Genomic DNA, 27,072 nt, shown 5'->3' with positions numbered 1-27,072 from the left:
CTTCTATGAACTGATGTATAATGAAGTGAGCAGATCCAGGATAACACTGCACACAGAGACAGCAATATTGTTTGATGAAGAACTGTGAATGACTTAACTATTCTCAGCAATACAATGATCCAAGACAATCCCAAAGACTATTGATGACTCAATCCACCTCCAAAGAAAGAACTGATATTAACTGAACTGATAGTGATGAACACTGAAGCATGCTATTTTTTACTATCCTTCATTTTTTCTTTTTTTCAAGTTTTCCTATACAAAATGACTAATATGGTAATGTTTTACATAACTGCACATGTATAACCTATTGCTTACTGCCTCAGGGAGGGGGCATGGGAGGAAGAACAGAATTTGGAACTCAAAACTTTAAATAAATAAAAATGTTTATTTATTAAAATAAAATTTCTTTAAAAAGCAAAAAAAAATAACCCAAAGTGAATACCTTTTTTAGTTTCCATAAACTTTTCATAGCTATCTGGAAAATCATCCTCTGGCTTGGATTTTTCACCTGGTGGCACAACTGCTTCACCTTCTTCCTCTTCATCTTCATTGAACCACATTTCTTCATCTTCCTCTAAGGCTCTTGCATCTCTTCGAAATCTGTTGCTACGCAATATAGATGGTACACTGTAATAAATATATCACGGGTGACTCAAGTTCTGTAACCAGTTTTTAAAATGTAAAAGAAATCATAAATGTGGAACCACGAGGAGTTGATTTTTGCATAGAACAAATCATAATGATGAGAAAAATACAAATGGGTCCATCCATCTGGAGATATTTTAGGATAATTTATGGTCAACTAAAATATGTACTGAGTTACAACATGAGGGGATTTAAAGCAAAGCCATCCTTTTTATCCCTCCTTCCAGGAGAAAGAAGAAAAAAACATGACTACTTCTATTGTATTGTTATTTATATTTCGTGTGAATGTCTAGCTCTACAAAGATATCCCACATAAAGCTGCCCTAAACCAACAATGTCTGAAATTTTGTTAACATGTCATAATTAAACCCCCACTTTAATAACTGCAAAAATTTCACTATGGTCCTTTCAACTGGTAAACCAACTAAACGATCAATCCTATGCACACCTAACACCTAAATCACCTGCTAACATTCCTTCTACTGCCTCTGTTGAGTAGAAATGCACTCCTCACTTCAGCCCTGTTACTTGGGACCACTTTACTCTGTGTTCAACTCAGTTTCCTACGCAGGATCTCTGCCAGTGTAGTGCAGAGTTCTAGATTCCTGGCTCACTTAAACTTGGACCTTTCTAATCCCATTCTCCTACATTATTGCCCTGGCCCACCGTCTTCCCTGCCTTAACCAAGAACATATTTTCTGTTTATAACCCTTTTCTTATGGAACTGCTTTCTCACAGTACCCCTTCACCTGAAGTTGTTTTCACAGAACCAAATAATGATATGTAGTAGGATATACCTGTAATATCAAAAAATATGGATCATTTATAAGTTGACTTCATCATAGGCTTGAATTTCAAAACACAATACCTGTTCAGTTTCTGACTTTGTCTGTCTTTTTCTTGTTCATATTTTGTCTTCAATCCTTTGAATGTCTGAACATATTCAATTGATTCAAGGGCCTTATAAAAATTTTCAACTATATGTGCAGTAAGAGACTTGATATCTTCCTGTGTAAGCATAAAAAAATTTACATTCCACATATTTTCTCATCTCACAGTATTTTCCAGAAAAGTAAAAATGTTTATCATTACACAAAGCTGCCCCCAAGTTTTTTTTTAATCACCTTCCAAAAAATGCCCTAAGTTATTTTTTTTTTAACAAATACAAAGATTCTGTAGAAAACTAAGTGACTTCCCATTTCACTTTTTAGAAATGGGACATGGTTACATAAAAAATAAGTAGATTCCTTAGATTTATATAAGACTGATGAGCTATTTACCTAGAATTCCACTCCAGGAATTGGTCCTAGAGTTTCTCTAATAGTGTAGCCTTTGTAGAGTGACTATTTCACAGTAACAACTCCTCCTGAATTCCATTTTATGTTTTGAATGAACCAAAGTGACCACCCCAGATTTATGGGAGTAAAGAGTTCTCATATTTTGTACTGAGACATGATCCAAGACTTTGTAGTCATTATGATGTGTCAAGAAATACATAATCCATTTTTCAAAAAGAAACTCCAGAAGTCAGTTAAATTAAGGATCTTTACTCTTTAAGACAAATGTCCTCTGGCATCTGAATCAGAAAATGCAAATGAGGAGAAAAATAGGAAGCCCAAAAAGAAAGTGGTTAAATTACAGTATCATCAATTCTATATTTAAAAACAAAAGGTCTCTAAATTTATGTCCTATTTGGGTTTTCAATAATCAAAAGAACTTCTAAACTGTTCAAATGCTCTTTCAAAAGTAGAAAGGACACAATTTTGTAAAAGAAAAAACTCACTTCAATATTATTTTGCTTGCTGAAATTTCTAAAGAAAAAGTTAATTTGATCTAGAGCTTGAAGGGTCCCCCCTCCAAGGTCATCTAATATAATTTCATTTTACAGATGAATAAACTGAGGCTCAAAAGAATTAGTGACTTGCTCAAGGTCACAAATAGAGAAAACATCAGTAGCAGAAGTGTTCTGCTGCTATTTAGTCAAGTTCCTTAGAGTTGTATTAAAGGTTATGACTTCAAACTCCTGAAAGACCAACTTTTCTCTCTCTTCTATGGTTATGAAATATACACTTAACCTCAGTCAGTTATTTTTAAAAAACATATGTCTTTTGTCTTAAGGGGGATCTAGAAAGGGAGTATCAATGAACAATGACAAATTCTTCTTGACCACTGGAAAAAACAACTCAAAACCTATTGACAGTCTTAGTGGCACTACCATTATATAAAGATAGCATCACCACCAATATCAGTATGGCCAGTATATGACACCTTAAAGTTTGCAAAGCCATTGCTGTTACAGATGTTCTCTCATTTGATCCTTATAGCACTATTATCCCTATTTTGCACATAAGGAAACTAAGGCTGAGAGAGGTTAAATGACCTGGCATGGGCCATACAGCTAGTAAATGCCTGATGCCAGATTTCAAATTAGTTCCTCCTAACTCCAAGTTTAGTGTTCTATCCACTTTGACACCCATATTCAGGAACAAAAGGTATTTAAGTTTATAGTAAATAAACATGAGATCTGAAAAAAAAAAAGTCTAACTTCCCTTTTACAATCTTCTAAGATAAAAAAAACCCAGGAGACAGAAGACAAAAGTTTCTAAAACAGAAGAGCTTAAAATTAAGTCACCCTTTTATACCCACCCCCCTCACCTCCTGAACACATCCAGCACATTGAGTAGGTGTGTGTCTGTAGAAGGGAAAAGGCTCTCTTCATGGCTAATCTGTCAGTCCATTGAGGCTTCTAACAAAAAGTTCCACTGAGTTCTCTTCTCTACAGTATCCCCTACTTTACGAATTCAAAGAACATTAAGTGCTACTATATATTCAGAGTTTGGACAGGGAATCTTTGTAGTTCAGATTCTGCCACTAGATGACTATATGACCCTGGACAAGTCAATTTAACTTTCTGGGCCTCAGTTCTACTATCTATAAAATGAAAAGACTGAATCGACAGATCCCTTCCACTTCTGTAATTCTTTAATTCAATTCTCTGGTATGCCCTTTTTATGATAATATGCAGGACATTTTTGGAATGGGTTACTGATGAAATTTTCTATTTGTTTTCAGTATAAAAGAGTTTTCATTATCACTAACACTAAAATGTCTTACAAGGGTTTGTTTTCCATCAAAAGGCGCTTTCAGAAGATATTTCAAGTGCATGTGTTTGAAATTCAAAAAGGAATGACAATATGTTAAATATGTCAGAACATTTGTCAACTAAGAATTGAATTACATTTAACACATGTTTATTTAGCTTACATTATGAAAATGAAATGTCAATTCTGTTTTTATATAATTTTACTGATATTTCTTATTAAGTACCGTTTCTATAATATTTGTTATTTTAATAAATACCATGCTATTATTTAACCCCAAAGTGGAAAAGTTAGTGACAACAGAAGGTAAATAGATAAATAATAATGATTTTTAGGAAAATGTAATTTATTGAAAATAGAAGTCCAAACACATGAAATAAACGTAAAACAAATAGTGAGAAAATGAAGAATATAAGGAATTTACTCTACAAAAGAGTATTTAGTGTCATTTTAGAAGTTAATAATTACATTTGAATAAATACTAAGAACTCTTTTCAATAGTATTTCAACTTACCACTCTTATGAATTCAAACAACTCAATGACAGCTGAGTTTAACAGGTTGTATCGAGTTCCATTATCCAGAAGGGCATTTATAACTGGCTCAAAAAGATTTCCCTTGGTGATGTAACGGTTGTAAAATTCATCTTTAAGACCAATTATCCTCCTCATGAAACGAAGAGCACCTTTAAAAATAATTTAAGATAAGGTGATATTCTCCTTTTATAACATTAAAGAACCACAGTTACAGGTTTTACTCTTAATTTGCTTTCATTTCACATTTTTGAAGCTTGAAAATAATCCACAGTATTTATATCTCCTTCAGCCTACCAGAGTAAAACAAAATTAAAAGAACAAAAAACTGACAAATTCCTGCTGTTACAAACCACATAATTCTAATTCCTTGTTTTATATTTGCTAATTCTATTTTTTATATACTGCCTGTGTTCAAGGAGTTGTTTAATGTGCTTTACAGACACTATCCAATTAGTCTTCACAGACTTTCAGAGAGGTCATTCCAAAATTTTACCTATAGCAAGCCTTGAACCTCACCCCTATTTGTGTGGATATTTTTTACCCAAGGAAGAATGGTACAGGAAGAAGAGAGGAAAGAAGTTTTATCTATATTCACTCTTTCTCATCTATCCAACCTTTGTAGGACTAAATACTAATATACTCTGCTCCTTCTCATCTTAATACATAATATAATAATGCTATATGAGTTACAAGACAAGGGTAACAGATAACATGTTTAGAACAGTAAGAGATTCTACATCTAATAATTACTTTTTAGTTCTTTATCCACTGACTTCTGGATACAGTTCAAAACATGAATGAACTAATAATAACGTCACATAAAATTTCAAAGGCTCAAGTTATAGAGTGAGTAAATTAGTAAAGAGGACACGGAACAAAATGTGTTAGTGAGCTATTTTTTATCATGATGTCCTTTCTTAAAAACATTAAAACTAGTTAAAACTTATTTTCCAAGTAGCATGCAGGGAAACAACTATACTATATGCCATATCCTTCCCACCATCATTTTTTAAAGTTTTGGCTTTCCAATGCATGGCACCATCAATTCAACTGAGTGAATAAATGCTATTTTCTTAATTATTAAAAAAAAACCCCAAACTGGCCTTAAATAATTTTATAAAAGTTCTATTTTAATCACTACTTACATAATGCCAGGAACGTATGTTTTGAATTCATTAAGACCAAGACACGTCTTAGCAAATCTTTGTTCATAATATAATTTTTTATGTGATATGTGTGGTGTTCCACACAAAATGTGAGTAATTCCAAAATTAAGGCAAGCAGCTGTGCTGTTTGGTAGTTATCTATTAAAAAAAGAAAGATGAATTAGACACACAAAAATACAAAAATTCTTGTTGTTCATTTATGTAAAATCATGCAACCTACATGAGGACACTGTTATTACCAATGTTATTAATAACAGCCCATGTTTCTATAGCACTCAACTCATGTCCAGTGCTTTTGACACTATACCACATATTTTACCATTAGACAGACAATAATTCAGAAACACCATTTTTGTCATTGGCTCTTTTCTCAACAGAATCACTTGTAATATAGCTTCCATTTTTATATTAAGAACATTAAAAACTCCAAATTATATGTGCTGATGTTTCTAGTTTTCCAGATATTTGTAGGTGAAGATTTCATGTTCAAACATATTACTCTCTTTCTTCTTTTAAAAATATATCGGTGGGGTAGCTAGGTGGCGCAGTGGATAAAGCACCAGCCCTGGATTCAGGAGGACCTGAGTTCAAATTCGACCTCAGACACTTGATAATTACTAGCTGTGTGACCCTGGGCAAGTCACTTAACCCTAATTGCCCTGTGCCCCCCCCTCCCCAAAGAAATATTGGTATAATAATATGGAAATAACACTGTGCTAACAAGTCTAGCTTACTGGCCACTGATTAGTTATATCACCTCAGAAAAATAATTTCATTAACTCAGGGCCACAGTTTCCTTGAATCAAGGAATTGAGGGGGCTAGGTTAAATAATTTCTAGGAGCCCTCTAGATCCAACATTCTATGACCAGGTAAGGAAATGAAAGCATTCAGTGATTGATTTGCTCAATTTTACTTTTTTTAAAAAGCTACTTTTTATAAGGGTCCAGATTTCTGAAATTATGACAAACATTTTAAAAATAAATCCAATGAGAAAATTATGTTTTAGGAAGAAGGAAAAACACAGAAAAAAAACCATTCAAACAACTGACAGTGCTTAGAAACTGAGCTTATGACTGAAAAATTCAAACATGGTTAATATGTTGAAAGGCACAAACAAAAGCTGTCAAATATTTTACCTGAATTGACAAAACTCACAAATTCCTCAAGTAAGAAACCATATTAGGATTATTATCCTAAAAACATCTTCAAAGGAAGGACATTTTAATAAAATATAAATTAATAATGCCACTGTATAAATATCAACATAGCTAACTGAAACCTATGCAAATGGATTGACCTTTTTTCTCTACCTACTGGTTCACACATTCCCAGAAATCACCTAGAAAATACTGCTTCAAGCAATTTGTTATATTAACCACACACTTTATGCACAGACAGAAAAATGACTAATTTTAAGCTATACCATGACAGTAACCATTTGAGGAACCCTTCTATATCACAAGGAATTAAATTAATTTTCCTCAGTAATAATACTTAAATTTATTACACCTGATAGTAGATTTCCTTCCCCCAAACCCACAGGTCTTCTACTTTAAAGATGAGTTTCAATATCTTTAATTATACTCAAACATACATTAAGAACTTACTATGTTATGCTCAAGGCACTGTGCTAATAAAGCAGGCAGTCTCTATCCCTAAGGCATTGATATGGCACAGTGGATCTATGAGGGAAGAAGACATGGGTTTGTCTCACACATTTACAGCCTGGCTGTATGACATTAGTCAAGTCACAACTTCTCTGGGCCTCGGTTTCCTCATCTGTAATGTGGAGGAGTTTAACTTGATGACCTGTAAGGTCCCTTCCAGCTCTAAATCTATGATCCTATAATCTGCTGAGGGATATAATATACACAGTGAAGTTAATGTAAAGCATATAAAGTTATCTTCATAGTTAAAGCAATTAAATGCTTATAATCAAGCTAGTGATACAAATACAAGCAAGCACAAACTAGAGCAAAGCTGACCTCTCAGAAGTGTGGGGCTCAGGCAGGGATGGAGTCTAGGTTACCAGAAGAGGAGAATTAGTAAGGAAAACATGGGAGTGTGTAATGGAGCTTAGTGTAGGGGTAGGGACAAGGAGAACAGACATGCTTAAATCTGTGTGCTTTAGCCAAATCACTTTGATGGCTGTGGATGATAGAATGGAGAGACTTGAAGGGGAGACTAAATAGGAGGTTATTCCAATAGTCCAGCTGGGAAAGTATGAGGGCTTGAACTTGAGTGGTAGCTATATGAATGGAAAGAGAAGGGGGAATATGAGAAATATCTTATGGATTTCTATGGGAAGAGGCAAGCTTTGAACAATTCTGGAAGAAACTGTGAGGCTTTGTTTGGTCCTGATCTATGTTATCTGAGGACTAGCCAGGGCTTTCCTTTGGGTACTATGCTTTTCAACTACCTCAGGAGACAAACCTGGCACACAAGCACAATATGGTAGGAATGGGAGGCTTTTAAAAATTTACCTTGACATCTGCTATAACACTTTCTGCCAAAAGCAGAAAAGGTAATCATTTACTGACTGATCTTAATAATAATTTCATCCTTGATAAAGGACCAAAAGGCAAAGCTATGTTGAATTTGATTTACATCAAAAAGGGGTGGGGGGGTGGGTTGTGATAGAAACCTTAGGAGTAAGTAACCACTCCATCTTAGAATGTGTGGTAGAAAAGGCACAGTCTGATAGGCATAGTTTATGATCATAGATTACAAAAGGTTTAGAGAAATGACAACTAAGAGGCTATGGTGAAAAATTCTTTAAGATGAAATAGCCTCTCAAGAAGGAAGTTGTAATAACTAAGAGAAAGAATTCTGACTATGAGAAGAAAGGGGAATTGGCTAAAGAGACAGATGTGGCTACACAAGGAACTAATCAATTCATTCTTCTTTTTTTTTTTTTTGGTGAGGCAATGGGGGTTAAGTGACTTGCCCAGGGTCACACAGCTAGTAAGTGTCAAGTGTCTGAGTCCAAATTTGAACTCAGGTCCTCCTGACTCCAGGGCTGGTGCTCTATCCACTGCGCCACCTAGCTGCCCCCTCATCAACTTAATTTTAAAAGGGCATAGTCAGGGGCAGCTAGGTGGCGCAGTGGATAGAGCACCAGCCCTGGAGTCAGGAGGACCTGAGTTCAAATTTGGACTCAGACACTTGACACTTACTAGCTGTGTGACCCTGGGCAAGTCACTTAACCCCCATTGCCTCACCATTAAAAAAAAAAAAAGAACATAGTCAAATAATAGCAACAAAAATTAGCTAAGTGAGGATGAATACAGACTCATAGCATGGTCCTTTAAGAACTGTGTCAAGGGGCAGCTAGGTGGCACAGTGGATAGAGCACTGGCCCTGGATTCAGGAGGACCTGAGTTCAAATCCAGCCTCAGACACTTGACACTTACTAGCTGTGTGACCCTGGGCAAGTCACTTAACCCCAATTGCCTTACAAAAAAATAAAAATTAAAAAAAGAATTGTGTCAAGAATGCTAAAGCTCAAAGATGAGCTGAGGCTGGCAAATTGAAGCTGGTAAGATAAGAATAATAAAAAGACTACACTAGGAACAACAAGGAACATTTTAAAAGGGAAAGGACTGCTCTTCATGGTAGAAAGAACACTGATGACAGATCTAAAAGGAGAGTGATCTTTGTACTTTAAAGGATAGAACAGAAATGGCCAATAAAGAATTGATACCCAAGATAAGTAAAGTGATGCCCCAAATAGACTTTCAGTGAGTTATTTACATCAGCTTAACTACATTCTACAGCAGTGGTCTCTAAAGTGGGAGCCATGGAATGATGCCAAGGAGTGTGTGATTAATTGCAGCTTGGAGAAGGGCTGCATATCACTCTTCTTAAGATAGTTAATCATGGGGCTTATATCCAATACAACTCCAATTACCTTTCACTAATAATCATACATTTCAAGTTCTTCCTATGCATGTTGGTGGTTGCCACTCAAGGGAAATTACAAACTAACAGATACATGGATTCCTTCAACAGCGGATGTGCAGGTGCCACTGGGCAAATTCCCTTGCCAGATCACTACAGGCACTGCAATCCAGGATAGTGACTAGTTCTGCCCACCTTGTGCTTTTGCTTTTATGAGAGACAGTTATATGGTTGAGCAGGCATGAATGATTGAAGCCTAACTGTAAATCTCATTACATTCTTTTCCCTCAAACCAACCTCTCTTCTATACTTTCCTTTTTTTTATCAAGGGTACCAAGCTCATAACAATCTCCATGCTATCTTCAATTCAACACTCTCCCTTTATGCCATATATCCACACAGTTGCCAAATTGTGTAATTTCTGGCCTTCACAACATCTGTTGTTTTGTTTATATCTCTTTCCTTTTCATTCAGCCACAATCCTAGTCCCTCTGCAAAAGCTTTCTAACTGATCTTCCTTTCTCAAATCTTTCCCCATCCCAATCCATCCGCCATACATCTTTATCTTGCCAAAGTGATTTTCTGAAATTGTAGGTCTGGTCACATTCCCCTCCCTCACTTGCCACTGAACAAAACTCTAGTGGTTCTCTTTTCCTTCTAGAACCTCTATCATTTAAAACCCTTAAAACCTTTGATTTCCTTTACAACTTTATAATATAAATTGTTTCCCTTCCTGTATTCTACAATCTAGGCAAACTTGTTTTGTTGCTATTCTTCACACTCATACTAAAACAAAAAATACAAACATTAATAAAAAAAGTAAGGTATTTTTGTATACTACCCATTAGGGATTTCTAAAGAAAAGTAGAATGAATTTATATTGAAAACTTTATATTGAGTTGAGATTAGAAACAATTCACTTTTGCTTGTTTCACATTGTGCAGAGTGAATACACACAAAAAAAACCCTTATGGCTCTAAAGCTATGAGCCCTATTATGTTACCTGATTGTAGTTTTGTGTATCTTTTAACAAAGGTAGGGGGCAGCTAGGTGGCACAGTGGATAGAGCACTGGCCCTGGAGTCAGGAGTACCTGAGTTCAAATCCGACCTCAGACACTTAACACTTACTAGCTATGTGACCCTGGCAAGTCACTTAAGCCCAACTGCCTCATAAAAAAAACCAAAGGTACATAAAAAAAATTTTACCTGCTTAGCTAACTATGATTATTCAAAATTAATGGAATGATAAGCTATTAATGCAGTTATTATTCCTATGTCCTTTCTATCTCTCAGAACATACACAGGGATTTAAAAAAAAATAGTGAAACATATTTATTTCCTTACATTGCTTGACTCATATTGTTTTTAGTGAGAAAAAGCATTTCTTGTCCCTACAATTTTAAAACATTAATTTCATATTTATCTTATGCTTAATTTCAGTTTTATGTAGAGGATGGTGGCAAAGAAATATAATATTTACAATTTTCTTGATCAGCAAGTCTTAGATTAAGATCCTACTCCAGTAAGACGTCTAAACTGTTAATTAAACGTTTTGCTCAGCCCAAATCAGAAAGATACAAAAGTGGCTATTATCGCTCTCTCTGTCCAAATACTGAAAAAGACTTGTTAAAGATGATTGATTGGGGGCAGCTAGGTGGCGCAGTGGAAAGAGCACCAGCCCTGGATTCAGGAGGACCTGAGTTCAAATATGACCTCAGACACTTGACACTTACTAGCTGTGTGACCCTGGGTAAGTCACTTAACCCCAAATGCCCCACAAAAAAACCAAATAAATAAAATAAATAAAGGATGATAGTTTGGCCTGAAATTGCAGAATGACTTATATGGGCTCTTTAATAGTCTTGTAGAGAAATAAGTACTGACACAATATGCACTGGGGTGTGTGTGTGTGTGTGTGTGTGTGTGTGCGCGCGTGCGCGCGCAAATTCCAAGAAGGAAGAGTCCTGGTTTACATATACCTAGAATATCCAATTAAAAAGCTATCATGAGGGGGCAGCTAGGTGGCACAGTGGATAGAACACCGGCCCTGGAGTCAGGAGTACCTGAGTTCAAATCCGGCCTCAGACACTTAACACTTACTAGCTGTGTGACCCTGGGCAAGTCACTTAACCCCAATTGCCTCACTAAAAAAAACCCCCTAAAAATAAATAAATAAATAAATAAATGAAAAGGCTATCATGAAAAAAGGACAAATATAGGCATCAGGTCCCTAATAAAAGTAGGTCTACAGGCAAGATTTCAAAATGAACAACAATCTAAACACCAAAAACCAGACAAACCTTTTCCATAAGTAAACAACATAAGTATAAAAATCTCAAAAAAGCAAAGATAATTGAAATCTCAACTGCATTTGCCTCCTCCTTTTCCACAGAAACAGAAATAATAATTCTTGGTAACAAAGAAAAAAAAGTAAATTTCCAGAACTTATCTGAAATGCTGAAAAAAAAGTCCAATTACTTAACATAAATATGCTGTATACAACACAAGCATATTTACTGTTTTAAATCTGTTTTACAAAGATTAACTTCACACTTACCAGGGCAAATTGTGTTACTTTTGTTAGCGCCAACTATTTCATCTAATGGAAAAATAAAAGTCAGAATATTTTAGTCAAAACAAAGAAACTCTATACAATTTCAAGTAGAAAGTCATGGAATAACTTAAATAACAATTAAGCTAGGAAAATAACCTAGAATTCAACCAGAACTATAATGAAATGTTTTCTTTTTCTTTTTCAATCTAAGTGAAACAAAAAGATTCAACCCTCTAGTTTACAGATTAACTTGCTATGGCTATCACATGGAAGAACAAATGGAATCTTTTTTTTCAGTTTCAGAGGACAGAATTGGGGGGGGGGGGGGGAAAATGTGACACCCCTCCCCCAAAAGGGCAAAAATGGAAAATTTATGCTTGATAATAAGGAAAAACATTCTAATACTGAGCTATCTAGAAGTGGAATAGGCTGCTTTAGGGGACAGAAGGTTCCTTCTAGTTAGAAGTTGAGAAGCAAAGTTTCTATCATCATTTTATGTACAATGTAGTCATTCTTATTGAGGTAGATGTTGAAATAAACGGTCTGAAGGTTCTCTTTCAGATATAAAATGTTAAAATTCCAGAAACTCTGGTACGTTATCTTTCTCCTGACATGTTGGTTTTTTCTCAAAATTCTTCCTAAGATAGTCCTGCCACCTGATTTTAACATTCACATTCAGATTTCTTGGCACTAACAAGCCAAACAAATTGTCATAAAGACATGGCAAATAGTGATGATGTTTTTTTCACGTTTAAGGCAAGAGAATCAAAAACGGTGGTTAAAGACACACACACACACACACACAAACACACACACACACACACACACACACACTTACCCTTTTCACATTTGTCTTCTGAAGTATTAGCCAAAAGTGGTGCTGTGAGAACATGCATACAATGGTTATAGAAGAAATTTAGAAATTCGCTTTTTTCAGTTTTCTATAACGAAAAAGAAGATGGTGAGAATTTATTACCTTCATAATTAACAACCAACTTTTAGATTTGTCATATACTACTATCCAAAACATTATATATGATCTGTATATTTTAAGCATATTGTTATATCTAAAAAGCTGAAAATCTTATTGCATCTTAAGGTGAATATGGGCAGAAACAAAATAAATTTATAATATACTACTTCCAACTTTATAAAGTGCTTTATATATGTTTATTTTACAATCTAAAAATAAATAAGAATGAGTAATACCTAAGAAGTAACAACACTGGTATGGCTAAGCGTATTTTCACAAAAATTTGAAACTTGGTTTTATATAATAAAAAGCCAAGAAAAGAAAAAATTAGAAAGTAGTTTACTTAAGAAAAGGGCAATTTACAAATTAAAACAACTCTGAGGTATCACCTCCCACCTATTAGAGTAGCAAGTATAACAAAAAAGGAAAATATTGGCTGTTGGAGGGGATGTGGGAAAACAGACTCTAACCCACTATAGGTGGAGTTATGAAGATATCCATTCTGCAGAGCAATTTGGAACTATGCCCAAAGGGCTATAGAACTGTGTATATACCCTTTGATCCACCAATACCACTGCTGGGTTTATATTCCAAAGACATTCCAACAAAGACAAAAAAAAAATTTGTGCAAAAATATTTATAACAGCTCTTTTTGTAGTGGCTAAGAATTGGAAATCAACGAAATGCCTATCAATTGGGAAATGGCTAAACAAACTGTGGTATATGATGGTGATGGAATGTTATTGTGCCATAAGAAATGATAAGCAGGATGATTTCAGAAAGGCCTGGAAAGACTTGTATGAACGGATGTGTAGTGAAGAGAGCAGAACAAAGAGAACATTGTGCACAGAGACAGCAATACTGTTTGATGAAGAATTATGAATGACTTAACTACTCTCAGTAATACAATGATCCAAGACAATTCCAAAGGACTAATGATGAAACATACTATCCACCTCCAAAGAAAGAACTGATAATTGATTGAACACAGACTTAAGTATGTTATTTTTCACTTTCATTTTTTCTTTTGTTCAAGTTTTCTTAAACAAAATGACTAATATGGTAATGTTTTACATCATTGCACATGTATAACCTGTATCTGATTGCTTACTGCCTCACAGAGGTGGGAAGGGAAGGAGGGAAAGAGATAAAATTTGGAACTCAAAATTATAAATAAAAATGTTTATTATTTTAAAAACAAAACAAAATGAATTTCAAAAAAAGGGGCAATTTAGAAATCAATTTCTTAAAATTTATAATTTTTACAAATTATAGCCCTGGATTTTAACCTTAATAATTATCAACTTAAAATCCTAAATTTTGATCTATATATATGCAGATACATGTTCCTCTCAACAAAGTACTGTGTGCTTTTTTTAAGACAAAACTATATAAGACAATAAAAATGCTTTTTACCCCTTGATATTGTCTTACATTAGCTGTAGCCAACATGTTCTCTGGATCAATTAAAGTACGAAGGAGTCCCATTAACTGAACAGCTCCTCCTAGTTCAGGGTCAGTATCACAGATCATTTGTTCAATTACTACATTGATGAGAAGAATATCCTGAAAGAAAACATGTTTCAATTAGACTTTAATAAATATATATATGTCTATATTGATATGCATAACTATAGATATTTTACAAATCACCAACCGAATGAAAAATAAGTAAAAAAATAAATAAGATAACAAATAAGTATTTAATTCAATTTCTTTTTTTCTCCTAAGGGGGTGGTGGAGACCCTACCCCACCCTAATCTACTCAAAGGAAACAAAACAAAACACACCACAAGGACAGATCAGAGCTTGCAACATCATTACACTAAAGTGGATAAAAGCACTTATCAGAAATTTGTATTCCCTGAATACAACACATTCATTCTGGATTTTAGCCTTATAATAAATGTGATCCCAAAATACACATTCTCTCAGTCTTGTGCTATGTGTAAAACACTAGGGATACGAGAGAGAGAGAGAGAGAGAGAGAGAGAGAGAGAGAGAGAGAGAGAGAGAGAGAGGGGGGGGGGGGGGAGAGGGGTGGGCACGCAGGCAAAAAATAGAAAAAAGATAAAGACAAAAGCCAGGCTCTTCTGTTGCTCACATTAGTATACTGCTTTTTTTAATTGCACCAGTGATCCCATTCCATCTTATCTTCTCCAACAGATTACTTCCTTTATTACCCTCACTTTTACTTATCTTCAATCTTTTGCTATCTGCTAGCAGCTTCCTACTACTTAGAACATTCCAAGTTTCCCTCAACCTCAAAAAACCTCACCTGATCCATCTATCTTAGCTGGCATCCTATACCTCTCTTTCCAAACTGAAATTCTTGAAAAGGCCACCTACAATCTGTGCTTCCATCTTTTTTTTTTTTACTCTCTGTGGTCTTATTTCCAACTTTAACATGTAACCAAAATGTTCTCTAAAATTACCAATGACCTCTTATAATTACTAATTTAATGGCTTTTCAATTTTCATCCTTCCTGACCAGTCTATAGCCTTTGATATTGTTGATCACACTCTTCTTCTTGATATTGTCATTAGATTTTCCTTACACTGTTTTCTATTGTTTCTCCTCCTACCTGTCTGAATGATCCTTCTCAGTCTCTCTTGCTGGATTCTCCATCCAGGTCTCATTCAATTTAACTCTGGGCATGCTGTGTCCTAGGTCCTCTTCTCTGGTGATTTCACTAGCTACCATGGATTCAATTATGTCTGAACACACTCAAATATACTTGTCCATTTGGCTGTCAAAAGGTTCTTCCTAAAGTACAGGATGTGTCTATGTCACCACCCCGCCCTTTGAAAAAAAATCCAGTCACTCTTTGTTCTACAGAATCAAATCTAAAATTCTCTATGACTTTATGTTCATCCCAACTTGGCTCCTTGATATGTTTCCAGTATTCTTACACCTTGCTCTCCTCCTCCATGAGCTCTGTGATAAAGTGATACTTGCTTTCTTGCTGTTCCCTGCACAAGACTTACCTGATTCCAGGCATTTTCACTGGCTAATCCCCAAGCCAGACAATCTCTCCCTCTTCATCTGGCTTTCTTTAAGTCTCAGCTAAAGTCCCAAAACCTTCTACAAGAAGCCTGTATCAATTCTGCTTAACCTTACTGCCTTCCTTCTAATTTTAAGTCCTGTTTACCCTGTAGATATCTTGTTTGCATATTGTCTGCCTCATTAGACCGAGAGCAGGAGACTGTCTTTTGTCTTTATTTGTATCTTCATGCTTCCCACAGGGCCTGACCCATAGCAGCTACTTAATAAATGCTTGCTGATTTGATTTGACTTGGAACTCCTTATTTTGGCATGATTAGCATAGACTTTACTGGAGAGAGATTAATAAACATGAAATTAAAGCCCAAATCATCAAGTTTTCTATATGATATAAATATTACAACATCCCATCTATTATTTCAAAAAAAATTTTGGCAGACTTGTTAAATATGGGTCAATTATTTGTCTAATCATGTCTATTATCCTTATTCAATATTTATAAACAGAAATAATAAATTCTCTTTCTGCAATAACTATATTGGGATCAAATCTCACTTAAAGGAGATCTAAATGGTTAATAAGAAAAATTTGACTTATTTTGTGTAATATTCTATACATATATATTTTACTACTATAAAAAATACATTCCTTTTAACTCAAGTCTGTTTTATTAGATTTCAGATCTACAGTAAAAACATTTAGGACAGTGAAAAGGAGTTATTCTTGAAATTACAAAACTACTCATCGTGTCAAAAATTAATCTAGTCTAGTGATAAGTTATTTCTTTGGCTTAAGTGCTACCATGAGAGCCACCTCTTAGCTTCCAGAAAAAGGAAATGAAAAATAAAAATGAGGATGAAAGAAGACAAAGGAAGAGGAAAAAAATCAAAGGCAGGCAAAGTAAAAGATGAAAAAAGAAAAAGTCTTAAACAGGTAAGAAAGAGGAAGCAGGCACAGTATGAGAAAAATTTTCAATCTAAAGAACTCACAAGATGCATTTGAATAATACTCTGATGAGAGTGCAGTTCACGTTAAGAGTGTTGGCTCGAGGGGCAGCTAGGTGGTGCAGTGGATAAAGCACTGGCCCAGGATTCAGGAGGACCTGAGTTCAAATTTGGCCTCAGACACTTGATATGTACTAGTTGTGTGATGCTGGGCAAGTCACTTAACCCTCCTTGCCTCCCCCCGCCCCCCCCCAAAAAGTGTTGGCTCATTATATCAGACTACAAAGGTAGTTAACTGACTTGCTATTTTTAATGGGTAACTGGGAAATGCAGATTGGGTTCAAACTACAGGTTAAAGTTAGACTTTATTTTATAGGTAACAAAGCACCAGTGATATTTTTGAACAGTCAAGTAATTATTAATCTGGGAATAGTGTATGGCATAGACAGGGAAAGAAAAGAGACTGGAACATTTAAAAAACTATTAGAATAATCAGGCAACAAAAGAAGGTATAAGAAGTGGGAATAATAAGAAGAAATGAATACATGCAAGAGATTTTATTTCAAGGCTCTATTATTTCATTAATGTAGCTACTCTCCTCCATCAATGCAGCTGACAATTCCACCATAACTGAGAGTTACTGAGACTAAAAAAATTCATTCATTTGTGGTCGATGTGATCATCATCTTCTCTAAACATAGCTAGGATGGTCCTTAGATAAGAAAAGTCCATCAATAGGCTCACAAAGTTTCAACCTTGGAAGAACCTATCACAGCTTGTGCTCCACTATGATACTTTAAGAACCTAGAATTATGTCCACAACACAATGAGGCATAGAATGACAAATGTAAAAGACATTTGAATTAATAAGGGACCTTCCCCTCAAAAAAACAAAACAGGGGCAGCTAGGTTGCGCAGTGGATAGAACACCGACCCTGTAGTCAGGAGGACCTGAGTTCAAATCCAGCCTCAGACACTTGACACTTACTAGCTGTGTGACCCTGGGCAAGTCACTTAACCCCAATTGCCTCACCAAAAAAAAAAAAAAAGAAAAGAAAAGAAAAACAAAACAAACCAGAATTAAGTGAGGTGATTAGATATGAATAGAGAATGAAGAACTTAAAAATGAATCCAAGGTCATAAGTAACAGAGACAGAAGTCAAGAGGGAGAAATCAGCTTTGGAAAATAAAATGAAAAGTTATTGTTTAGGCACAGAGTTACTGGTAACAACTAGCTATCTAAGTGGTAATGTTCACTAAAACAACCAGGAGATGTGACAAAGTTTAAGTGACCAGGAAGGCTAGGGAAAAAAATTTAGGAGGAACTTTCATAAAACAAAGTTGAAGCCATGAGAGTAGAGTTCTCAGAGGGAGAGAGACTATACTTTATTGGCTGCTATTATTGTTCCAAGAGTTCGAAAAACTGACCTTGGAGATCTTGTAGTCCTACTCTCTCCTTTTACAAAATCCCAGAGGGATGACATCATTTGCCCAATGTCATCTAGGTTAAGTAACAGTCAAGATTGAAATCGTGGTCCTCTAACTCCAAATCCTAAATTCTCTTTCATTGTACGCTGCCTGTTCCTAAGCCTGCTATGTGCTGTTACAGTACAGAGATGACCTGAGGCACAAGATGAGTGTATGTTCTCTAATACATCTTCCAATACAGATGGTAGCAGAAGCATGAAGCACTCTGCCTGTAGCAGAGCCATCAGGTCCTAATGAATCAAATCAAAGTTTCTAATATCTATTCCAAATTTGTAGATGTTCCTGATTTGTTATTGAGTAATAATGTTCAATCTTCATTACACTTTACCACATTACAACTGCAATCACTCTTGTTTTTTGTTTTTTTGGTGGGGCAATTGGGGTTAAGTGACTTGCCCAGGGTCACACAGCTACCAAATGTCATGTGTCTGAGGTCGGATTTGAACTCAGGTCCTCCTGAATTCAAGGCCAGTGCTTTATCCACTGCACCACCTAGCTGCTCCTTCAATCACTCTTTTTTTTTTAACTTGAGGCAACTGGGGTTAAGTGACTTGCCCAGGGTCACACAGCTAGTAAGTGTTAAGTGTCTGAGGCTTCAATCACTCTTAAAAGCAATGCGGACTGCCTATAACCTCAGAATTTTAGTGAGGAAAGTTACTATTTAGTTTTGACATAGAATATATGTCCAGAATAATCCAAGTTCCTTGAGGGCAGGAACTGTTTTATATCTTCAGCAATTATCAGACAGCCCATAGTAGATGCTTAATAAATTGATGTCTGTTAAAGTGAATTAAAAAGCAAACTGAAATACTTTCAACAATCTAACAGCACTCTGAGGCTGTTGGAAAACCAAAGATGTAAATCAAGTGTTTAAAAATAAGCTCTGGGAGGGCAGCTAGGTGGCGCAGTGGTAAAGCACCAGCCCTGGACTCAGGGGTACCTGAGTTCAAATCCGGCCTCAGACACTTGACACTTACTAGCTGTGTGACCCTGGGCAAGTCACTTAACCCCCATTGCCCTGCCAAAAAAACCAAAACAAAACAAAAATAAGTTCTGGGGGGCAGCTAGGTGGTGCAGTGGAGAGAGCACTGGCCCTGGATTCAGGAGGACCCAAGTTCAAATTCAGTCTCGACAATTACTAGCTGCGTGACCCTGGGCAAGTCACTTAACCCTCATTGCCCTGCAAAAAAACCAAAAACAACTCTTCAATTTGGAGCTATGGGACTATCCATATCCTTTGACCCAGTAATACCAGTACTAGGTCTGTATCCCAAAGAAATCATAGAAAAGGGAAAAGGACCCACATGTACAAAAATATTTATAGCAGCTCTCTTTGTGGTGGCAAAGAATTGGAAATTGAGGGAATTCCCATCAATTGGGGAATGGCTGAACATTGGGGAATGGCTGAACAAGTTGTAGTATATGAATGCAATGGAATACTATTGTGCTGTAAGAAATGATGAGCAGGCAGATTTCAGAAAAACCTGGAAAGACTTAAGTGGACTGATTCTGAGTGAAGTGAGCAGAACCAGGAGAACACTGTACACAGTAAGAGCAACATTGTGTGATGATCAACTGTGACAGACTTGGCTCTTCTCAGCAATGCAAAGATCCAAGACAATTCCAAAGAACTCATGATGGAAAATGTACTCCACGTCCAGAAAAAAGAACTGTGGATTCTGAATGCAGATTGAACTATACTGTTTCTACTTTGTTTTTTTCTTTTTTAAGGTTTTTCCCTTGTGTTTTGATTCTTCTTTCACAAGATATGACTAATACAGAAATATGTTTAATGTGATTGTACATATTACTTTCTGTCTTGCGGAGGGGGAAGGGAGAGAGAAAAATTTGGAACTAAAAATCTTATGAAAACAAATATTGAATATCTACCACTAAATGTAAGGGTTGAAATAAGAGTCTGAAAGACAGAGCACAATATCTTTTAAAGACCTAGCTAATAACATCAAAATGTTTTAAAATAGAAAAAACATGAAGTCTTCATGCTTAATCTTTCACACTCACACAAATAAAAAGCAATATGAATATATCATTTTCCTCTACTGAAAAGATTCTTTAAAAAACTGAGGTAAAAAAAATGCCAATAGCTTTATTTTCATTCTCATTTTTTAAAAAAGTAGAATAAACATCAGAACCATTTAGGTACATTTGCTGAGCAATATGCTACAAATCTCATGGTATGAAGTTTTACTTAGATTAATAGCTACTCTTCAAAACTTATACTTAAGAGTGACATTTAAGACTTCAAATGTAGTATAATTTACTTACATCCAGAAAATACCTGCCACGTGATTTATTTATAATGAAAAAACTAAAAAGTTATAATTGTTTTCTCTAAATTATCCAAATAATGTATCAATTAAAAATCTTATTCTACTTCAACATTTAAGACTATGGACATTCTTATTCTCAATAAATTTGTATGCATAAATCTATGGTAATGTTATTTAGCTAGAAGATTATTACTTACATCATCACTCTGCTGGGCTTCTTGCATAACAAATTCTCGGACCATTGATGGACTAAATTCTACTAGATAAGAAAATATATCTGTAGCAGCAGACCTGACCTGCAAATCGTCCATTCCCTAAATGAAAGAAAAATTAGATTACTTAGGTATACCTTGTAAAACAGCATAATCTGAAAACAAAATTTACTATGTATGTGGTGTGTATGTAGTTTGTACCTTATTCTTTGCACTGAGGGAAGAGCAAACTCTGTACTATACATAAATAATCCCAAGTGGAAACAAAAAAAATAAAGTTTTATGTTAGTTATAAATTCTGTTGCTCCCATCACCCTGTCATTCTGAATATACTTCTTGCCTTTGTGTCCCTTCCTTTTCCTTGTTTCAGAAATAGCAACTCTTTAGAGCTGTAAGTGTTTAATAATTAGCTTCTTGGAGAAGCTGCATAATGTAGCAGATAGAAAATAAGGAGGATCTGACTTCAATTGCCATTTGACCCATTACTAGTTTTGTAATCTAGGAAAAATCATTAAAACTTTCAGTGCCTCCAAGCAAATCTCTAAGACTATAAATTGCAGAACAGTTGCAGGATTGCATTGACAAAAGAAGTTTCTCCATCAAGAGTTTACACCTCGGGGCAGCTAGGTGGCACAGTGGTTAAAGCATAGCCCTGGATTCAGGAGGACCTGAGTTCAAATCCGGCCTCAGACACTTGACACTACCTGTGTGACCCTGGCAAGTCACTTAACCCTTATTATCCTGCAGAACACCAAAACAAAACAACAACAAGAGTTTACACATCCCCACCCCATTCTGCCAAGGTAACTGATAGTGCAGTGGAGACAGTACTGGGCTTAGAGTCAGGAAGAACGGAGATAAATCTAGCCTCAGACATTTATTTTGTGACCACGGCCAAGTCATTTAACCTCTCTTTGCCTCAGTTTCCTCAACTGTAAAATAGGAATCATAACAGTACTTCTCATAGTTGTTGTGAAGATCAAATGAGATACTTGTAAAAGCACTTAGCACAATGCCTGGTACATAGTGGGTGCTATGGAAATGTATAAATGCCTATGTCCATCCCCCTATTCATCTACCCCTGGGCTTCTGGATATTTCCTACTCTTGATTGTTCTATTATTACCATAAAAAGAGCAAATATTTAATTAATTAGATCATGTATTCTTTAATTTGAGAGGCAAAGCAGCATGTCATACTGGATAGAGATGGCCCCAATGTCAGGAAGACTTGGGTTCAAACTCACAGCTAATACATACTGACTTTGGGATTATCGGCAATTTATATAACATCCAAGCAACTTCTAAGACTGTAAATCTTCATTAGTAGAGGAAGTTCCCCAAGAACTCCCTATACCAGTGAAATCAAAGATTCAGTTAATTGTTTATTAACTCAAGAAATATTAAGTACCTACTCAGTGTGGTAGGCACTGTACTAAGCAAGAAAAGGGATAGATAAAAAAGACAAATAATAATTCTTAACTTCAAGGAACTTCCCTATAAGCAATGATTTAAATATGAAATAAAATAATCAATTTCTGAATTTCTCATCTCAAAATCATAAGAAATTTTGAACTTAGTGGCCTCTTTAGTGTTTAAAATTTCTCCTTACATTGATACTCCTAGGTCATGCTTCTAGCCCATTCAAAATTGGTCTTTTATCCTGGCTGGGTCTATCTTCTTCCTTAATGGAGTTTTCTTCCTCCCTGGTAGTCCCTAATTGGGAATACTTTCAAAAACCATTTTGGGAAATTGTATATGTTTCTTTAACTAAACTATTTAATGATCATGGGTATGACTGGTTACTCAGTTGTCACCTATCAAAGCTATTCACAATTACAATTTTAATAAAAACCACAAAACTGTAAAACTATCAACCAAACAGTAACTGTGATTATAATAGCTATATTATAAATATCATTTTATATCCAAAATGCATTGGTGATATAAATTTTATTATTAGGATCTGTAACGTCAATATAAATAAATTCAGAACTTCCAAAAGTATAAAGAAATTATATAGTTACCATTACAATTTCAAGAGCAGGAAGAATCCCCAATTTTGCCAAAGTTTTGAAAAATGCATCCCTGTTTTGAGGTTGTAATGTTTGAGAAAATGCACAGAATTCCTTGAAAAAATTAACCTGTAATGTGAGAAACCATAGTAAGTTGACATGTATGAAGACAAACTTGGAGTTCACTGGAATGTGGTCCGTTACAGCAGAAGGAACTCAGTATAATACTTTTTGCCCAAAACCCATCTCTTTTATGAATATAAATGTATCCAACTATGTATATCACAACTGTTGGGAACAAATATCATCAAGTGCCTTTCTCTGCTATTATCTTTTTTTTTGGCAGGGCAATGAGGGTTAAGTGACTTGCCCAGGGTCACACAGCTAGTAAGTCTCAAGTGTCTGAGACCAGATTTGATTTCAGGTCCTCCTGAATCCAGGGCCAGTGTTCTATTCACTGCACCACCTAGCTGCCCCCAATGTAGCTATAATCTTATAAAAGATTATAAATGCACTTATAAATGCAAATCTGATGGTTAGAATCTTAAAGATTCTAATTAAATGAAGCAAACAGCACTGTGGCATGGTGGAGTGAAAAAAACACAACTGCAAGTCAGGAAATCTAGGCTAGAGACTCCACTGCAATACTGACTAGTTGTGTAACTTTGAGCAAGTCATTTAACTTCTGTAGGCCTCAATTATTTTATCTGTAAAACGAGAGGGCTTAAAATAGGTGATTTGTAAGATCTTTGTGGGTAGTAACATTCTACAAATGCATAATTTAAAAGCATACCTAAAAAGAAAGCCTACTAGATAAATATTTCATTGTTTAAGATGGTTTTCAATTTACTACAGGAATCAGAGTAGACAAATTCTATGGGGTGGTAGATTGTTATGGACAAAATACCGACAGTTTCCAATTTACAAATGAGTTGTATTCCAAAAGTTCACTAGTAAACTGAAAGCCCAAGGCTCAGAACTCAATCTCCTAGAAAAGGAGTTACAAAAAAGTAGACAGATTACCAGGATTATACATGGAAGCCTGTAATATAATTCAGCATAGGTGTTGGGAACAAGGGACTATGCTATGTGCAAGAAGAAAAGGAAAGAAAGCTTTCTTCTTTTTTGAATGTAGGATTAGTCCTAGTAAAAAATTTTGAAATTAACAAATTTCATCTTTGTACTCCTCCCCTAAATTCAAGATCATCTCCCTCGTGGACCTACATTCTGTTCTAACTCTAACTCTTGTCTTCAACCTCATCAATGTCTCCCTTTGCTGCTAATCAAATTGTCTATTTCCTGAGTAGAGCTGACAGAAGTTGAATATCGTATTAGGAAGAACGATAATATTAAAGTAAAGAAGTATTTGCTTTAAAATACTTATGTTTTTAATGATGCTTTAGAGTACATGGCTTTGAGGAATTTTATATTTTGAAAAGAAGATGTTTATAATTAAATTTCTGGCAGCATAATAAAAGTGTGTTTAAAAATTTACTATGTGTCATAATATGTTGGGAAGAAACAAATTACCCCACAGATAGGCTATCTCCATCTTTAAGTTTTTTCTTTTCCCTCACTTCCAAAACCATGGAAAATCTAAGTGCTTTAAATTTTTGCAAAATTGCTCCCAAGGCAGCAGCAAGGATTTTTGCATTTCTAAATACAAAGTAGAAAGCAGAAAGAAAGACAGGAGCAACCACCTGTACATACAGGATATTTTTAAGTCTGGTGTTTGTATGATGGGGACCATTTGTACTGGGAAGTACTCTTGAGATTACGAATCATCCTGAAGACATGCTGGTGGATCTGTAATTTCATAATATAGATACTGCTAACACCAGTGGCGATTACAATTCTTATCCTATGTGATATTCTTTTCTATGTCTTTCTATAAAACATCCAACATGCTGGAGGCCCTCTGATTATTTTAATGTCTCAGTATTACTAATGTACCATTCTAGCTGTTCATTTTGTGTTTCATGCTCACTACTACATCACTGGCTTGCTTCCTTTTATTTTTTTCACCATAATCCTTTTTATGCCACTTTTGCACAAAAGCCTTTGTTAGGATAAAGGAAAACTGGAATGGAATCCTGGCTCCAATAAATGCTACTTGCTTGAGCATGTCACATGATACTCCAGGGTCTCCATATCATTATCAGTAATCAACCATTTAAAAATGTGCTATGTGCCATGCACTGTTTTCTAGCTGCTAGACACACAGATGCAAAAATAATACAGTCCCTGCCTTCTAGGAGCTAAAATTTTCCCTGGGAAGAAATGAGGAGAATGGATTAGGAAATCCTTAAAGTAACCTCCAATTCTAAATCCTATGATCCTGTGTGGGGTTTCATGAAGTCTAACCATAAGCATCACCCGAAGAATACGCAAGGGATAAAGAAATGGGTCTTTGTGACAGTGAGCAGTTTGTGATTGCTAAAAAGCACTTCCTACTTTCCCCAAAAACAACCCATCCAAATAACCACTACCTGCTCAATTCTGGACCCAGCTCCTTTTCAATCAAATTAAGACCCATCCAGCAGCATTCATGTCTGGGGAAGAAAGTGAAGAGATTTAGGAGTATAGGTGGTATTTTTAAAAATCACTGCCACCCATCAAAGTGAAGGATTTCAGAAGAAATGGCAGATTTGAAAAATAATCAGCTGTTTAATAAGATGGTTTCTGAAAATAGGATTTATACTTCTGAACTATATTAAAAATACTCAGGAATCATAAGTGAGAGGCAAGGGATGAAGTGTATCTCACAAGGGCTAGAAAGATATATTTGCCTGAAGTCTTATAGATCCCATCAAAGTGTTTTAAATTGAAAAGAGACACAACCTAGGTAACAGAGGGAATAGCTGAACTGTTGGAAAAAAAAGGTAAAGATACCCAGATAGTCACAAGAAATAAAATCTGACAGAAATAAAGCCTGAGATGTTTTATATACAAGTATGCTAAATATATACAGTAAAAAGTAAACTAGAATTCAAAACTTAAGGTAGGAAATTTGAACTTAGTGATATAATAAAAATGAGGAGGTTGGTATGGATAACCTTGAAGGTCCTTTCCAGCCCTACACCCATGATCCTAAGATTCTCATCCCTCTCATTTTTGGCACTATGTGTCAAGCCTAAGATTGCATTTACCTTGAGAAAATACATGACCCAGTGGGAAAAGAATTGGTTTGTGAATCAGAAGTCCTAGGTTTGAATCCCACCTCAGATACTTACTAGCTGCATGACCCCAGGCAAATCACTGAATCTCTCTGGGTGCTCAGTTCCTGTTTTAATGATAATTGCAGCTGATATTTTAAGTACTGCTTTAAGATTTGTAAAGTATTTTACTTTTATTAACACATTTGATCTTCCTAACAACTGTACAGACCACATGGCTAGAAAGAGGAAACAGATGAAGTGGTCAGGAAACATAAGGCTGGCACACAGGCTTTATATAGTAGTAATGAGAGACTTCAATTATCAAGACATTTCCAGGGGCTTGCTCTCTGCCAAAAGCTAATAGTATCTTTATTTGCTTTAATAATTTTATTCTTTAGAAGCAGAAGAAGCAAGAAAAGGGAACAACTTCTGTATCTGATTTGTATCAAGAAGGAAAAGTGGTTGCTAGGATGGAAATGATGAGACCTTTGCAGAGAAGTGACCACTTTATTTTATAATTTATGACAGAGATGAAAAAGAAAACCGCAAGTCAACCATGAACCCTAGATTTTAGTAAAGCAGATTTCAAATGTTCAGAGAAAGGAAGGCAAGTATTTTAAAATCCAAAATTCTATAGATAAAGTAAGCTTATTAGGGATGGGAAACTCTCAAAAATGAAATTTTTCATTCTAGAGAGAAAAAGAAACAATTCTAAGGAGGAATAAAAAAGATAGGTAGAAGGGGCGGCTAGGTGGTGCAGTAGATAAAGCACCCGCCCTGGATTCAGGAAGACCTGAGTTCAAATCCGGCCTCAGACACTTAACACTTACTAGCTGTGTGACCCTGGGCAAGTCACTTAACCCCAATTGCCTCACTTAAAAAAAAAAAAAAAGATAGGTAGAGAAGTAGATGCACAGGGAATTTACCAAGAATTTAAAAAGATAATTACAAAAAAGAATTACACACTATATTACAACTATATGGAAATAATGACCAAAATCACTATTAATAAGAGAAAGGCAAATCAAAACAACCATGAGGTTTCACCTCACACCCAGCAAATTGTCAAAGATGAAAAAGTAT

At 35.4% G+C, this 27,072-nt stretch overlaps 1 protein-coding gene across 2 annotated transcripts in view; it reads right to left on the bottom strand.

The window, feature by feature from the left end:
* The window catches only part of PPP4R3B (protein phosphatase 4 regulatory subunit 3B), an 80,457-nt gene that overhangs the window by 7,634 nt on the left and 45,751 nt on the right, over window positions 1-27,072 (bottom strand). Inside the window, exons 6-14 of one of the 2 annotated variants that reach the window (XM_043987261.1) lie at window positions 22,844-22,960; window positions 20,804-20,920; window positions 14,314-14,445; window positions 12,745-12,847; window positions 11,910-11,951; window positions 5,430-5,588; window positions 4,264-4,433; window positions 1,517-1,656; window positions 446-630 (exon numbers count right to left, since the gene is read on the bottom strand). In XM_043987261.1, coding sequence (XP_043843196.1) covers window positions 446-630; window positions 1,517-1,656; window positions 4,264-4,433; window positions 5,430-5,588; window positions 11,910-11,951; window positions 12,745-12,847; window positions 14,314-14,445; window positions 20,804-20,920; window positions 22,844-22,960 — 1,165 coding nt within the window. The remainder of the gene's footprint in view (window positions 1-445; window positions 631-1,516; window positions 1,657-4,263; window positions 4,434-5,429; window positions 5,589-11,909; window positions 11,952-12,744; window positions 12,848-14,313; window positions 14,446-20,803; window positions 20,921-22,843; window positions 22,961-27,072) is intronic. The other variant, XM_043987262.1, reaches the window with a different exon arrangement.

Source organism: Dromiciops gliroides, chromosome 2 (assembly GCF_019393635.1).
Source record: "Dromiciops gliroides isolate mDroGli1 chromosome 2, mDroGli1.pri, whole genome shotgun sequence".
NCBI lineage: Eukaryota > Metazoa > Chordata > Mammalia > Microbiotheria > Microbiotheriidae > Dromiciops > Dromiciops gliroides.
Note: the sequence above shows the minus strand (reverse complement) of the source record. Positions and strands in the feature narration are given on the sequence as shown.